This window comes from Malaclemys terrapin, chromosome 5 (genome assembly GCF_027887155.1).
Source record: "Malaclemys terrapin pileata isolate rMalTer1 chromosome 5, rMalTer1.hap1, whole genome shotgun sequence".
Lineage (NCBI taxonomy): Eukaryota > Metazoa > Chordata > Testudines > Emydidae > Malaclemys > Malaclemys terrapin.
Window position 1 is genome coordinate 25,501,248 of NC_071509.1, and position 15,272 is coordinate 25,516,519.

Below are 15,272 nucleotides of genomic sequence, written 5' to 3' on the forward strand. Positions count from 1 at the left end.
GGGCCCTTTAAATCCCCACTGGAGCTCCGGCAGCCAGGCTTGGGCGGGAATTTAAAGGGCCCGGAGCTCCGGCCGCCGCGGGGATCCCCAGGCCCTTTAAAGCGCAGCCGGAGCTGTGGCAGCTGGACTCCCACAGTGATTTAAAGGGCCCGGAGCTCCACGGCGGCTGGAGCCCCAGGCCCTTTAAATCCCTGCTCGAGCCCCAGGGCTCCCAGCCACCTCTGACGCTGGTAGCTCCAGGGTGATTTAAAAGGCCTGGGGCTCCCAGCCACAGCCCCAGGGCCTTTAAATATTGAAAGGCCCCGCCTCTTCTGGGGGAGGCCACGCCCCCACTCAGTACTCCGGCGTACCAGTAAGTCCTTCAAGTTACTTTCACGCCTGGATAGGGGGCAAGGAGCCTCCAGGGGGGCGGTCAGAGGGTGGGGAGCAGGAAGGGTTGGATAGGGGGCAGGAGTCCTGGGGAAATGGTCAGGGGGCAGAAAGCAGGGGTGTTTGGATAGGATGCGGGAGTCCCAGGGGGCAGTTGGGGGTGGGGATCGGGGGGGGGGGGAGGGTGTTGGATGGGGGTAGGGGCCAGGCCATGCCTCGCCTCGCTGTTTGGGGAGGCATAGCCTCCCCCAGCCTTCCATACAATTTCTGTTCCCGATGTGGCTCTAGGGCCAAAAACTTTGCCCACCCCTGTACTAACTCATCCACATTTTTCCACGTGAATTCATTCAAGAGCATAGGTGCCCTCACACAGGCCTATCACAACATGTGGTGTACCTCATCTAGTGCACTTAATTCCCCAACAACAACTAAGTGGGTGAAGGGAGACAATCACTATACTCTCAGATGAACTCATACAGAAAAATAAAAGACAAAAAACACCATATCACCCATGGGTGGACACTTTTCACAAAGCAATCACTGCATATCGGAGTGCAATCACTCAGATCTTGTCCTCAACAGAAACCTACACAACACCTTCAAAAGATAAGCCTGAGAGCTTAAGTTCATAACTTTGCTAGACATTAAAAATAGTGGACTCAAAGACATTGGATTTATGGCTTATTACAACAATCTGTAACCCACTAACTCTCCTTTGTCCTACAAAGGCAAAGTTGTTAACTGCCTACCTCACCTTGAATGGTCTCTTGCAACATGTGTTAACCCCTTATGCTTAACAGTCTTGTATATAGCTGTGACATTGGAGTACCCTTCCCAGACCTGAAAAAGAGCTCTGTGTAAGTGCAAAATCTTGTCTCTTTCATCAACAGAAATTGACCCAATACAAAATATTATCTCACCCTCATTAACTAGATTACACACTAGAGAGACAATTTTAAGAAGTTAGTTAAAAGCAGTTTCTGGTATTGTATTACCTTTGTGCTTGAATCCCCTTATTTTTTGTGGTTAAAAACCCCCTCTCTCTTTTTTGTTGCTGTGTGAACACAAATAGAGAAATAGATAAACTACACAGGGTAAACAGAGACAATTATACACAAAACAAACTTTTTTCTCTCATCTTCCATCTTATAGTACGTAAAAAAATTCACACAGTAATGTATTTTTCAAATTGAAGATGTTGAGATAAACTCCTATACTTGAAGGGACAATACCTCTACTGTCTTGATTTTAGAATACGCAAATCTTGCATAATTAGTATTTCAGACTCACCGCTTCTTTCAGCTCTGTCCCTGCTGTTAGAATGGCTGGTAGCTGACGGGGAAAAAGTTGCAGAGGACAATGAATCTCCTGAAGGTGAACCAGGTTTCTGATTACTCTCACTATGGCCCACAGTAGCAGCTGCATTTAGCTGAGACCTTCCTTGCTGTGGCTGTGGGTGAGAAGGACTTGAAGAAGGATCAGGATCTGAATCCATTTCAGCTGCAAGCAAAGAGTTAAATTTATAATTAAGAAAAAAGCACACACTAATAATTAGATGGCATGCATCTTATATAAAACCAAAGTGCAAACCTCTTTAAGCCCAAATAAATGTTATGATTCTTGTTCTGACAAAATGTACTAAAAGTCAGAATCAACATAAAAGCTTTGGCAAACTTGCTAAGGCATCTTTTAAACATGGAATTATTCAGAAATAGCTAGTGCTTCTCTGCTGCCCCTAAATAGTTTAATGCAGAAGGGACAGTTGGTTGAAATGCAGATCAGCGGATGGACTATCAAATCCACTCTCATACCTGTGTCAGTGTACAAATATCTATACAAAAAACAGGGGCTGCCCATCTGCACTCTGTATTCAGATCATGAAAGGAATGTGCTGCAGACCCTGAGGCATGCCCATGAGATGGCTGGGAAGAAAAATTCCAACTCCCCCAACCCAATCCTTTAACCTAAGGACTCGGACTTACGTACATAGGGGTGAATTTTATTCAAAATGAGCAAACTCCTTTTGCCTTCCTGCCCACCCCCAAAGTAAACACTGTTTCATAGAAAAACATTTGATAAAATCTTTAAGGGGGTGGATTTTGAAAGGCATAAAGGGCAGTTAGGAACAAAACTCCCATTGAAAATCTCCCCCATGAAGATCAAAAGGTCATTGCTACTTTGTAAAAGGTTCCTTAAATATGTAACCTTTACAGAAAAAAGTTAGCTGAACTTTTTCTTTTATAGGACTGGAAGCAGAAGGATGTGTGTCACCACAGCAAGAAGTGTGATAAGTCATATCATGTCTGAAACTGACTTAACTGAATTTGAAGTCTGAGCAGAACAAACTGTGCAGAAGCAACTTTAACATAGTCAGCCTATTAAACTCTCTCTTCTAATCCTTGATTTTCCAAAAACATGCATATCCATGTGTAATAAAAATAAGCTATGAACACACAGCCCAAAAATATTAACTGTAATTATAGTCTCAAAGATCAATACTGACTTCAATGATTTGGGCTGACAACTTGAATTCTGCTTGTATAGTGATCACTAAAAATCCTAACTCATAAAGGAATAAACAGGTCTATGATAAATATTTATCTTGTAAGGTACTAAGTAATTTAGACAACTCACTTGCTGTGTTCTTTTTATCAAGAAAAAAAAGATTACAGTAATGGTGACTACTCGCTGTCTGTATTATATTATAACTTGTATTTCATAACACGAATAACTAAAACAGTTCTGCTTTAACAGATGCATGAAAATGCAGAGATTAAAATGTCCTTTCCCAATAAAGCAGCAGAATTATTTTTAATCATTATGATACAAAAGTTCTCTCTCAGTTGGATTCATACTTAACCCTGCTACTTTAAAGGGGAACACAGGTGGGGAAAATAAGGCAAAAGATAGGATCCCTGACAGTAAAGAGTAAGAAAGAATCCTCTTCCCTGGCCACAGATAACTGAATTCTCCATAACTAATTGGGGGCTTCCTCTCAGTTCTTTACTTCAACAGGTGAGGAAAGCATCTCCCCAGCATTTCCAAGGGAGGATGAAAATGTAATTTACTATAAAAAATAAAGAGACATTGCCACCTTCAATTAGGCCAAAAATTATAACTTTGTAAAAAAAAGTTTTTATAAATACAAGCCCTTTAGAAGTGTTTTTAAATTAAAAAGTATTAATGAAGACAGTTTTTAAACAAGTAAACTTTCATCTGAAGTGTTTAAAACCCAGCCATTGTAGCACCAACAGTCTGAATGTGAAACTGGGCATAAACAAAAGTTTAACTGACTTCATTGCCCAAGCTGAAAGAAATACAGAAAGTAAACAAAGAACTTAGACAAAAGTGAACTGGAGTTTTAAAACAAATCTTACCTTTATGACCTAAAGGATTACAAGTAGAATAGGCACACTGGTTTACAACATGTGATTTATAACATGACCAGCCTCTTAAAAATGCAAAACATTACAAGTATGTATTCAGTGACCTAATCTCTCATGTGCTCTCACTATCTTTTCATGTTAAAAGCCCTCAGCAACAGACAACTCCAGTGACAATACCCATCCCCTGATTTGCTTGTGAAATCCTGAAAAGGGGATGGGTGGTAAGGGTCGAGTTTTAAAAAAGGTCCTAAGCCAGCATGTATAAAGCCTTGTATATGCTCAAAATACTTTCTGAATAAGCATGAATACAATTAAAGTGATCCTGCAAAGGACAGGAAGGAGTGTAAAATACTGAACACAAATGCAAGGAATAGAGTTTGAGGCTGAATTGTTTGGGACTCCCTACCAAAAAAGGGTGTTTGGCACACACTCCGATGAGCCAGCGCAGCTATCTCAAAAGGGCGAGGAAGAGCAGATGCTTTGCTTGCCCCAGTCAGAACAGTTTCTTGGGGGCACCCCACTGAAACTCAGCAGTGTGGGGCCCAAAGTTTCAGTCCTTCCTGATGTAGCCAACCCCTTACAACCTGGCAGCCCTGGGGCATCCATCAAAGTGGCAGCACAGGAGAGGGAGGGAAGTTGTATCCTTCTGGAACAGCAGGTACTTTGATGGCTGCTTGAGGCTAGCAGGTTGGGGGCAAGAGACTAAACTGAGAGCATCTTAGGGGCTGCCACCGTCTGGCCCCCACAGCCTCCTCCTGGTGGGGTAGGCTGGAGAGTTAGGAGGCAGATTTCCACAGTGAGCAGCAGCCCCGGGAATGGATGAAGCTAAGGAGATCCTGGATCTCTGCTCATAGAAAAGAAGCTGGACATGACAATGCAACTTACTGAACTGCCCGGGGCTGAGTCCAGGGTCCCAGTGCCGAGTTCTGCTTCCAACGGGCACAGAAAGGCGAGAGGGAGACAGGCAGTGGGTCCCGCTTCCGAGGGGGATGCGCAGTTAGGGGGACGCAGGCAGTAGGTCTTGCTCTCGAAGGGCGTGTACAGCTGGGGAAAGGACGTCCCTGCACCCGAGAGGGGTGCACAGCTGGGGAGGTCTCGTGGGTGGGGTCCCTGCTCCCGAGGTGGGTGCACAACTGGGGAGGACTCGGGGGCTGGGGTCCCTGCTCCCGAGGGAGGTGCACAGCTGGGGAGGGCTCGGGGGCTGGGGTCCCTGCTCCCGAGGGGGGTGCACAGCTGGGGGGACGCAGGCAGTGGGCCCCGCTCTCGAGAGGGTGCACAGCGGGGGAAATGGGGTGGGTGCAGGTGGTGGGTCCCGGTCCCGCGGTGGGGTGCAGGCAACCCCCCAAGAGCTGCGGGGACAGTGTCCAGCGGAACAAGGGGGGTCTCCTGTTTGCCGGAGGCTCAGAGCCCCGGCTGCAGCTCCAAGCACTCACCTGAGCCCGACAGGGCAGAGTCCCCAGCAAAGTTGGGCTCCAGCTCCTCCCGCGGCTGCGCGCAGACTCAGCGCGGCGCCGGTGCAGCCCACAGCCCTAGCCTGGGAAGCTGCCGACCCCGCCCCCCTCTCCCTGCCCGGCCCCGCCCCCCTCTCCCTGCCCGGCCCCCGCCGCGGCTGCAGCCAGCCGGCGCCTCGCGCAGGGGTAGCCCGCCTGCCACTCACCGCGCTCGCGTTCCCCCCCCCCCAGGAAGCCGCCCGGGGAGCTGCTTTGTCCCGGCGCTGGCTGGGGAGCAGCAGGGTGGGTGGGACCTTGCAGAGCCGGTGCGGCTGGGCCCGGGCTTGGGCGGGGCGGGCAGAGTTGCGCTGCGTGTTTTCCTGCAGCGAGAGAGGGAGGCGGCTGGAGGTTACTGCACTTGCTGGGCCTTGAGAGCGGGCCTGGGAACCGCTGGGGGCAGGGCAAGGGCCGGGGGCGGGACATATGGGGCTGTGCAATGTGACCTGCCAAGGCACAACAGGTCCTCACTCACCCCGGGCCTCCCCCTCCGCGCCCACACGCTGGAATCAGAGGCGTTACCGCGCTGCAAGACTACGGGAGCGAAGTCCGGCCCCTGATTGCCAAGGGAGACAGTGGAGTTTACATGCGCCCGGAGTTGAGCCTGCAGAGATTCCGTGTGGTGCTGAAGTGCCTCCCCGAGAGAGGGCTGAACATCTCCCAAGAAAGCCCGGAGCCCAGCTTTCACAGATCTCAAGTACTTAATAACTCCCATCAACTGGGGATCCTAGTGCCTGCCCAAATATTAATCAGCGCATCCTAGCATCACCTTCCTGGGGGGGAACCGAAGTCACACAGGAAGGCTTGTGGTATGGGAACTGAAGCCAGCTTTCCAATGTCCCAGAGCAGTACCTGACCCATAGGGCTTGGTGGGACAGACAATAAATATAACAAACTGTAACATGTTTTGCCCAGACTTGTCTGTTCAGAAACACAAGGGGGCAGGTACATGACTGGTGCAAGGGAGTAGTTCATAACTTCCTCTATAATAGCTTTATCTAAGTACTGACATGGTCCCCATCAGTATACAGGAGAACCTCACAGGTCTTCACTACGGGGCAGGGGGTCGATTTAAGATATGCCAATTCAGCTACGCGAATAGCGTAGCTGAATTCGACCTATCGGAGCCGACTTACCCCGCTGTGAAGACGGCGGCAAAATCGACCTCCACGGCTCCCCGTTGACTGCGCTTACTCCCAACTCCGCTGGTGGAGTAAAAGCGTCGATTCGGGGATGGATTGTCGCGTCCCGATGAGATGCGATAATTCGATCCCCGAGAGATCGATTTCTACCCGCTGATTCAGGCGGGTAGTGTAGACCTAGCCTCAGAGTGCGGATCAGTGTTCATGTCACACTCCTGGTTAGTGCCTGACCCAGGCCGGGGAAGTTAATGATCCAACCAGCGGACCAAAGGTGGTGATAAATCCTGGTCAGGTGCCACCCGAGGCATGTTGTACATACTCACGAAGACCTCACCCTTACGAACACCTCAGGAATGGAGGTTGTTCATACTTCTGAAATATTTGTAACTTTGCATGAAATGTTATGGTTATTCTTTCAAAAGTTTACAACTGAATGCTGACTTAATACATCTTTGAAACTTTACTACACAGAAGAAAAGTACTACTTTTAATCCTCTTAATTTAAATGAAACACGCACAGAAACAATTTCATTACCTTGTCAAATCTTTTTTAAAATTTTCCCTTTATTTTTTAGTAGTTTACATTTAAGACAGTATTATACTGTATTTGCTTTCTTTTATTTTTTCGTCTCTGCTGCTGCCTGATTGCATATTTCCAAATGAGGTGTGTGGTTGACTGGTCAGTTCGTAACTCTGGTGTTCGTAACTCTAAGGTTCCTCTGTATATCTGAGTGCTACCCACATGTTTACAGATTCCAATCTTCTTCTTCCTGCTGGGGAGGAGAAATATCTTGACTAGTTTAGGAGGCAGAGTTGTTTACGTTTTGTGTGAGTGGCCTGGTCAGCACCTAAAACTTAGATTGACCTAACTGGCGCACAGGGACCTCAGAGATGTAGTTAAGCCACCCTAAGCCCAGTATAGGCACTGCTAGGTATCAGGAAGAATTCTTCTGTCAACCTGGCTTCCGCTTCTTGTGGGGGAGGATTTACTTCAGCAACAAAAGTACCTCTACCGTTTGTGTTTATAATATAGCACTGCAGAACTTGCTGCCACTATAGAGCGTGTAGTGTACACATACCCTGAGATCTGTGTTGCTTTCCTTAAAAAATGAGGTCTCCATCATACTTTTGTTTTCTAATCCCCATCTCCTGTTTTATGAGCTAAATTGTGCCTTCTGATATACAGATGGATATTTCACTGGGGTCAGCATGTGTGTTATTCTCCCTGAAATGTTTTCTCCAAATAGATGCGCACACATACTCAAAAAGGTGAAATCCTAGCCCCATTCAATTAATAGCAAAATTGGCTGCAGTGGGGATCAAGATTTCACCCTAAATGTGTTGTTTGTTTGTTTTTAATAAAGACCATAGTAGGAGCTGGTCTTGAATATCAAAGATCATACAAGTTTTTTTAATTGCTTTTTTCTTTCCTATGTCGGTTAAATACAGTTAATTTACTGCCTTCCCCTGTCCGGGTTTCTTGCTTGCTGAGAGCCTGCCCCAGCATAGGTGCTGACTCACGGGGAAAAATTAGTGGATGCTCTGCACCCCTGGCAGCCAAGCTCCCTTCACCCTCTGCCCCCACCTCCTCCTCCTCCTCTCCTGAGCGTGCTGCATACCCGCTCCTCCGCCTACCTCCCAGCGCTTCCCGCCCGGCCGCCACCAAACAGCTGTTTGGCAGTGTTAGCATGCTTTGGGAGGGTGGGAGGAGGTGGGGATTTGGGGAAGGAGTTGGAATAGGGGCAGGGAGGGGGCGGAGTTGTGGCAGGGACTTGGGGGAAGGGGTTGGAATGGGGGCGAGGCAGGGGTGGGGCCTCATGGAAGGGGTGGAGTGGGGGCGGGGCCGGGGACAGAGCGGGGGTCGAGCAGCCACGGAAAGAGGGGAAGTCGGCGGGTATATGTGCCCCAGTATGCTCCATGAAGGTGATACCTCTGTACCTTCTGTTCAGCATTAAAGAAAGGTGTCTGTATCTGCATAGTGCTGAAAACCAAGGAAGGGTGCCATTTCTTACTCCCTTCGCTAAGTCTTTAGTGTATTTTTTCTTCTCTGGTTGAAGGAAGGCAGCATTCCATGAAGTGCTAATGTTCTATGCTGGCACTTCTAAGCTGAAAAAATCATTGAGTGGGAGAAAGTGTACAAAGTTAGAAAGTGAGTCAAATTCCACGTATGTACAGAAATAAGGCTCATACGATGGGATTGCAAAGTACTCAATCTGCACAGAGCAGAAGGTTTTTTTAGCCTAACTTAAAACTTTGAGCCATGGCCATGCAGCAAGTGGATGCAATCCAGAGCAAACTGGTGAAGTTGTCTCACTAAGTGGCCAAAAATCAATCATAGAATCTAAGCTAGTGCAGAACATTTCATTGTTAACTTAGGCCAAAACACCCTTTTGTGCAAGACTCAAGAAGGGAAAAAAAGCCCTAGATCAGTTAAACAAGCACAGTAACATACACAGTGGAAATATTATACATGCACAGTGGAAACATATTGGTTGAAAGCTACAGTAAAGAACAGAACTATTAGACATAGATGAACAGGATATGTTGGGAAGAGTTAACACAGTTTTTGTAACTGGCAATCATGCCTTACCAATCTATTAGAATTCTTTGAGGGGGTCAACAAGCATGTACACAAGGGTGATCCAGCTGATACAGTCTACTTGGACTTTCAGAAAGCCTTTGACATGGTCCTGTACCAAAGGCTCTTAAGCAAAGTAAGCAGTCATGGGATATGAGGGAATGTCTTTTCATGGATTATTAACTTGTTAAAAGATAGGAATAGGGCAAGAATAAATGGTCAGTTTTCCACTACGGAGAAAGGTAAACTGCAGGGTTCCTCAAGGATCTGTATTGGTCAACATAAATGATCTGGATAAATGGGAGAACAGTGAGGTGGCAAATACAAATTACTCAGGATAGTAAAGTTACAAAGGGATCTCACTAGACTGGGTGACAAAATGGCAGATGAAATTCAGTACTGATAAATGGAAAGTAATGAATATTGCAAAAAAATAATCCCAACTATACATACAGTATGAGGTGTCTAAATTAGCTGTTACCACTCAAGAAAAAGATCTTGGAGTCATTGTGGATAGTTCTCTGAAAACATCTGCTTAGTGTGCACTGGCAGTCAAAAAAGCTAACAATGTTAGGAACCATTAGGAAAGGGTTAGATAATAAGACAGATAATACCCTTATGCCACTATATAAATCCACAGTATAACCATACCTTGAGTACTGCATGTAGTTTTGGTCACCCCATCTCAGAAAAGATATAGTAGAATTGGAAAAGGTACAGAGAAGGCAATGAAAATCATTAGGGATATGGAACAGCTTCCAAATGAGGAGAGAGATTAAGACGACATGGTCTCTTCAGTTTAGAAAAGGGATGATTAAGGGGCGATATAGGAGGGCTATAAAATCAGGAATGGTGTGGAGAGAATGAATAGGGAATTGTTATATATCCCTTCACATACCACAAGAACCAGGGGTCACCCAATGAAATTAATAGGCAGCAGGTTTAAAAACAAACATAAGACATTCACACAATTCCTGCCAACTTGTGGAATTCATTGCCATGGGATGTTGTGAAGGCCAAAAGTATAACTGGGGTTAAAAAGAAGTAGATAAGTTTATGGAGGATAGGTCCATCAATGGCTATTAGCCAAGATGGCGAGGGATACAGCCCCATACTCTGGGTCTTCCTAAACCTCTGACTGCCAGAAGCTGGGACTGGAACACAGTGGATGGATTACTCGATAATTGCCCTGTTATGTTCATTTCTTCTGTAGTAGTTTTCACTGGCCACTGTAACAAGACAGGCTATTGGGGTAGATGGACCATTGGTCTGACCCAGTATGTCCATTCCTATGCTCTTATATGAATTGTTATTTTAAAACATGAACAGATGCAATAAGTGTTAAATAAATGTCATCTAGTGAGAAGAAAATGTGATATATACTGAAAATGACCTTCATAGTTATACATTTTGAAATATTAACATTTGTATATTTCCAAATGTATGGTTATGAATGTCATTTTCAGAAATAAAACAATTCACAGAAATGAAACTGTTCCTATCTCTATGTAAATCATATTTTCCATGATTTAATTTGATTAAATAATTTTAACTCTTAATGTAATGAACATACATAAACAATATATTTTTACAATATATTTTTCCTCTCTGAGTATATATCCCTGCTCTCTATATTTTTTCTGGACTGTGATTCAGATCCCTACATTTCTTTGTAATTTATCTCTTTGCTTGGTTACATTTGTGATATTTTAAACACTTAATTTTTGTCAGTCTATGGGAATGATTCTGCTTGAATTGCTCCTAACCAAATATTTCTGACATTCGGCCTATCTTGGGTCCTTAGATTTTTTTTTTTTTTTTTTTTTAGTGCAGTAGGAGGATTTAGTCCTTGTTTTTTTGCACTGTTACTCACTCCTGACAGCAGCCATTAGTCAGAACTTGATAATAGGTGGGATAAGACGGGCAGACAGAGCATAGAGAAGTTATCTCTAGAAACTAAAGCACTTTTATGAAGATCACAAACTCAATCCACTGTACCTGTGATTTTATTTTATGTATCGTGGAGGATCTGAAAAGGTATATATTGCAATGATTCCCCTATAGCATCTGTCAGATTCCAAGGGGAATCTTGGGAAATCTGCAATACACTAATACTACTACTTTGCACTTGTATAGTAATATTTAGTCAGTGATATGAATCACAAAAAAGGTCAGTTATTTCCACATCATTGGGACTTTTAGATGGGTTTGAAATTTGATATAAATTAGAGTTCATTTCAGGAGCAACTGGCAATACAGTCTGAACAAATTTGAACTTTTTATTGAAAGCAATTGAATCCAGATAAACAGATTAACCCATTTCAGTTTTTTCCTGCTCTTCAGAGGAAACTAAACAATTTGAGACATTTTATGTGTTTTAATCTCTTGCCCTCTGGGCATACTCTACTGAAGGTCTCTTGGGTAAGATTAACAGCATGTTTGAAGAGCTCCTGTGGGAATAGGGGAAAAATATCTCCTAGCTGTGCATAGGATTTATGGTTAATAACATGGTGTCACACCATGATATAAAACTTCATGGAAACAGAAGACTATAGGGTTCAGAGTGTATTGAAAGGGGTATCTTTATAGTTGTGCTGTAGTGTTACTGCTATGTTGGAACTAAATTAAGTTTTATTGGAATAATATTTAGCATTTATACAATCACTTTTTATCTTCGAAGTGCTTTAAAAATAAATATTTACACAGCCATGTGAATATTTGCCAAGATTTTCAGAAATAAGAGCTTAAATGTAAGCTCCTAAATCCATATTTACAAAGCTAAAGTAGCCGCCTGATTTTCAAAACTTCTGTGCACGCAACAGGTCAACCAGAGCTATAATAATTATGCCTTGAATTTGGGAGGCTAATTTTTGGCTCCAATTTTTGAAAATCGTGTCATTTATCTCCATTTTATAGATATCCCTCCCAGGGCCGTCCCTAGCCATTTGAGTGCCCTACGCAGCCACCCCTGGGGCTGTGTGGGGCCCCAGACCTCTCCCCCCACCAGGTCTGGGAGGCAGGAGCTGTGGGGGGCCACCTTTGGGAGGCCCAGAAAGGCCCGGGGGATTAGCGGGGGGCCGGGACCAGCCCGCTCCGCTTCCCTTGCCCTGGCCCCAGCCGTATCACTAGGGGAAGGGGAGGGAGCTTGGGGGAAGGGATTCCCCCCCCACGCCGCCCCCGGCAGCAGCGGGAAGCGGAGCAGCCCGGCCCCAGTCTGCTCAACTCTGCCTGCTCCCAGCTGTGGCACTCTACCTCCTGCTGCCGGTGAGAGCTGGGGGCGGTCCTTTCCCCAACCCGAGCGACATGGCTGGGGCCGGGGCAAGGGAAGCAGAGCAGGCTGGGGCCACATTTCTCTGCTTCCCACCGCCGGTGAGTGCGGGGGGCGATCCTTTCCCTGCACTCACTGGCGGCGGGAAGCAGAGCGCTGCAGCTGGGAGCTGGCGGAGTAGACCGGCCTGGGGCCAGGTTGCTCCGCTTCCTGTCGCTGCTGGTGAGTGCGGGGGGAGAGGGGGGGCGAGGTGGAATGGGGGTGGGTCGGGGGCGAGCAGGGGGAAAGGGTAAAAGGCAGGGCAGAGGGAGTTGTTCGGGCCCCCGCCCCCAGGGATGGCCCTGCCCCTTGCGGGGGGCGGCCGAGGGATAGGGCTGGTCGCCAGGGCTGGTGCTGCCATATGCAGCACGCAGCTGCCTAGGGCACCATGAAATTTGGGGCAATTTGGTGCCCCAAATTTCATGGTGCCCTAGGCAGCTGTGTATGCCTAAGGACGGCCCTGATATGTGTTTTGCCCAGAGATAAAGGTATGGTCCCTGTATTCCAATTTTTCCTGACCACTTGGAAGTCTTGTCAGTATTAATTCTTTCCTTACCTCAGAGGCAAATTGAAAAGTATACTGGCTGTAGCAGCCATGCAGTTAAAATTCTAATTGCTTTGAGTGAATGACATTTTAGTAAAACAAGGCTGTTTTTAAGAAAGTGAGTTTTTGTAGTCTGAACCTAATATGGCTTTTATCAGGGACTTAAATATATGTATTGTGTTATTTGTTCAGTTGCTTCCTTAGGCTGGATGTCTGGTTTTATTTAGATAGGACTCCTGCTACTGCAATTTGCTTCCCCCACCCACCAATTTACACCTGCTTTAAGATATAATTCTATACAACTGATTTGGCATTCAGTGGGTGTGCATAACAAGTGTAACCTACATGCTGAAGTGAGGGTGGTAGCAGGAAAACAACTAGCACCAAGGTGTAAAATGAAAATGAAGCCTTCCTCTGCTTCTTATGCCCATACTATTCCAAAGGTTTTATTCACCCATGGTATAAGTCACTCCCACTGACTTCAAGGCTGAATACGGTCTTGGCAGCATGCAGTAACTCCCACTCATTGCACTAAACTATTCAGTGCAAAAGTTGGTGCAAAGTACACTCCATTGCCACTTATGGCAAGCTTACATCTAATATGTAAATTTAGATGTAGTTTACATCACTGCTGAATTTGGCTCAGTAACTTCTACAGAAATAAACAGCTAAAATACAATACAACATGCTGAAAATATACTTTGAAAATGAGTCAAATTCACCAATGGTGTAAACTTTCATTGTCAACTCCAGTGGCTTTATTTTGGCCCAATGAGTTTTATCACGCACGATTGGTTTGCAGTTGCCATTGTCAGATTTTGCAGTAGCTTAGCTGACAGTCACCGCTGAAGAGAAGACAAAAGTCAGAATATTGTAAGAATTTTGATTACAAGCCCATTTTAGACATTTACTGTGCTTATACAAAATGCCATGGCAACAAGAACAAAGGATCCTATAATTGAGCCCTCCATGTCGTTTTGTGCAGAAACAAAATAATCACTTTCACAAATACTGTATAAAAAGTTACAGAGTCAGTACTAGTTGCCTCTGGCCAATTCTTTTAAATACTTTACTCAAGATATGATAGACAGTAATACAAGTAATTGCTTGACCATATATACCATGTACTTGGCATACAGGCAGAAATAAATTACTTTCTTAGTATACATACAATATATCAGTGAACTCTAGGAACAGAGAAGATAAGTTATTAGGTGAATCTGTTAACCCCTTACATTGGGGGCCTCTGCTCAACCTCACTTTGGATGTAAACTATGTTGCAGGCTTTGAAGTTCTGATTTTCTACTGGATTATCTATACTCCAAAGGGGACATCAAGTAACATTAGAGGTATGTTTTGCATACCATCACAAAGATAATTTGGCATGAGAAGGGATGACAGTGAACTATAATACTTCAGATTTCTAAAGACATTTAATGATTAAAATAATAATAAAAAAAACCACTTCACTATTATCTCCCTCCACCGCTGTTGAAATGCGGCCACCTCTGGGTCACATCATACCAGTACAGAGGAGAAAGTAACAACCCACAATTCCTATGAGAAAGAAATTCTTAGTGATAATTTCGACAGATTAGTCAAGAGAACAGTATTTACTCTGGTCTATTCCCCTTCTACTCTATGCAAATACACCATACATTTAAACAAAGATCTCTTCTATCATCCCATGTTACAATCAGAAATGGATTCGATTTTATTCATCTGGATATATACAAGCCTTGTGTACTTGACTGGTACTGTTTCTAGAAGCTGATAAGCAATTAAACATTTTCAGGCAGCATTAGTTAGAGGTCTGTTGATGTGAAATGGGTAAGGATTCAGAAATACATGGCAATGTGGCATCTGCACATTCAGTGTACACAATCAGATATATTATGAGAGGCGATGCACTGTAAGAAGTAAATCTTGTAATAGCTGAATGATCTCAAATGATCTGTTCTCAAAGTTGTCTCAAAGATTATTATAGAGATTTTATATTTTGTCTCCCATTCAATCCAGACTTGGGCCTGACTGTCTACTCCATTAGACCAGTTTACACCAGTAAAATTGTATTGATTTCATTGGCATTACACCAGCATAAAACTGGTGTAGTGGGAAGAGGATCTAGAGTGTAGGCTCTAGCACATACCCTGAACAACTGAGGTTCTATATTATGGTAGTACCTAGGGACCAACCAAGAATGGGACCGAAATGGGGTGCACTCACCTCTCACGAGCGCCACCGGTCAAATATGTGTGTGCCTGCACTTTCTTTCCCTGTAGCCCTCCTTGGTCTTAGGTCCTTAATTAATCCCGCAGCCTATAAATGGCTCAATACCAGGGCTGAACCCATATTCCAGGGCTTCCTCTAGAGGAAATGTCCTTGCCCTCTCTGGGCCTTTCAGGCCCTAACTCTCCTGCTGGGCCATTAAAGGGTTCAGTTTCCCTTCTGGGGTGCAT

General features: G+C 45.0%; 1 protein-coding gene across 3 annotated transcripts in view; it reads right to left on the bottom strand.

Moving 5' to 3' along the window:
* WFS1 (wolframin ER transmembrane glycoprotein) overlaps positions 1-5,283 on the bottom strand; it is a 49,123-nt gene extending 43,840 nt beyond the window's left edge. For 2 of the 3 annotated variants that reach the window (XM_054029830.1, XM_054029828.1), the window contains exons 1-2: positions 5,189-5,283; positions 1,660-1,869 (exon numbers count right to left, since the gene is read on the bottom strand). In XM_054029830.1, the coding sequence (XP_053885805.1) occupies positions 1,660-1,864 (205 nt within the window). In that variant the 5' untranslated portion in view covers positions 1,865-1,869; positions 5,189-5,283. Of the gene's footprint in view, positions 1-1,659; positions 1,870-4,640; positions 4,727-5,188 lie in introns of those variants that run through there. The other variant, XM_054029829.1, reaches the window with a different exon arrangement.
* Positions 5,284-15,272: the final 9,989 nt, after the last annotated feature.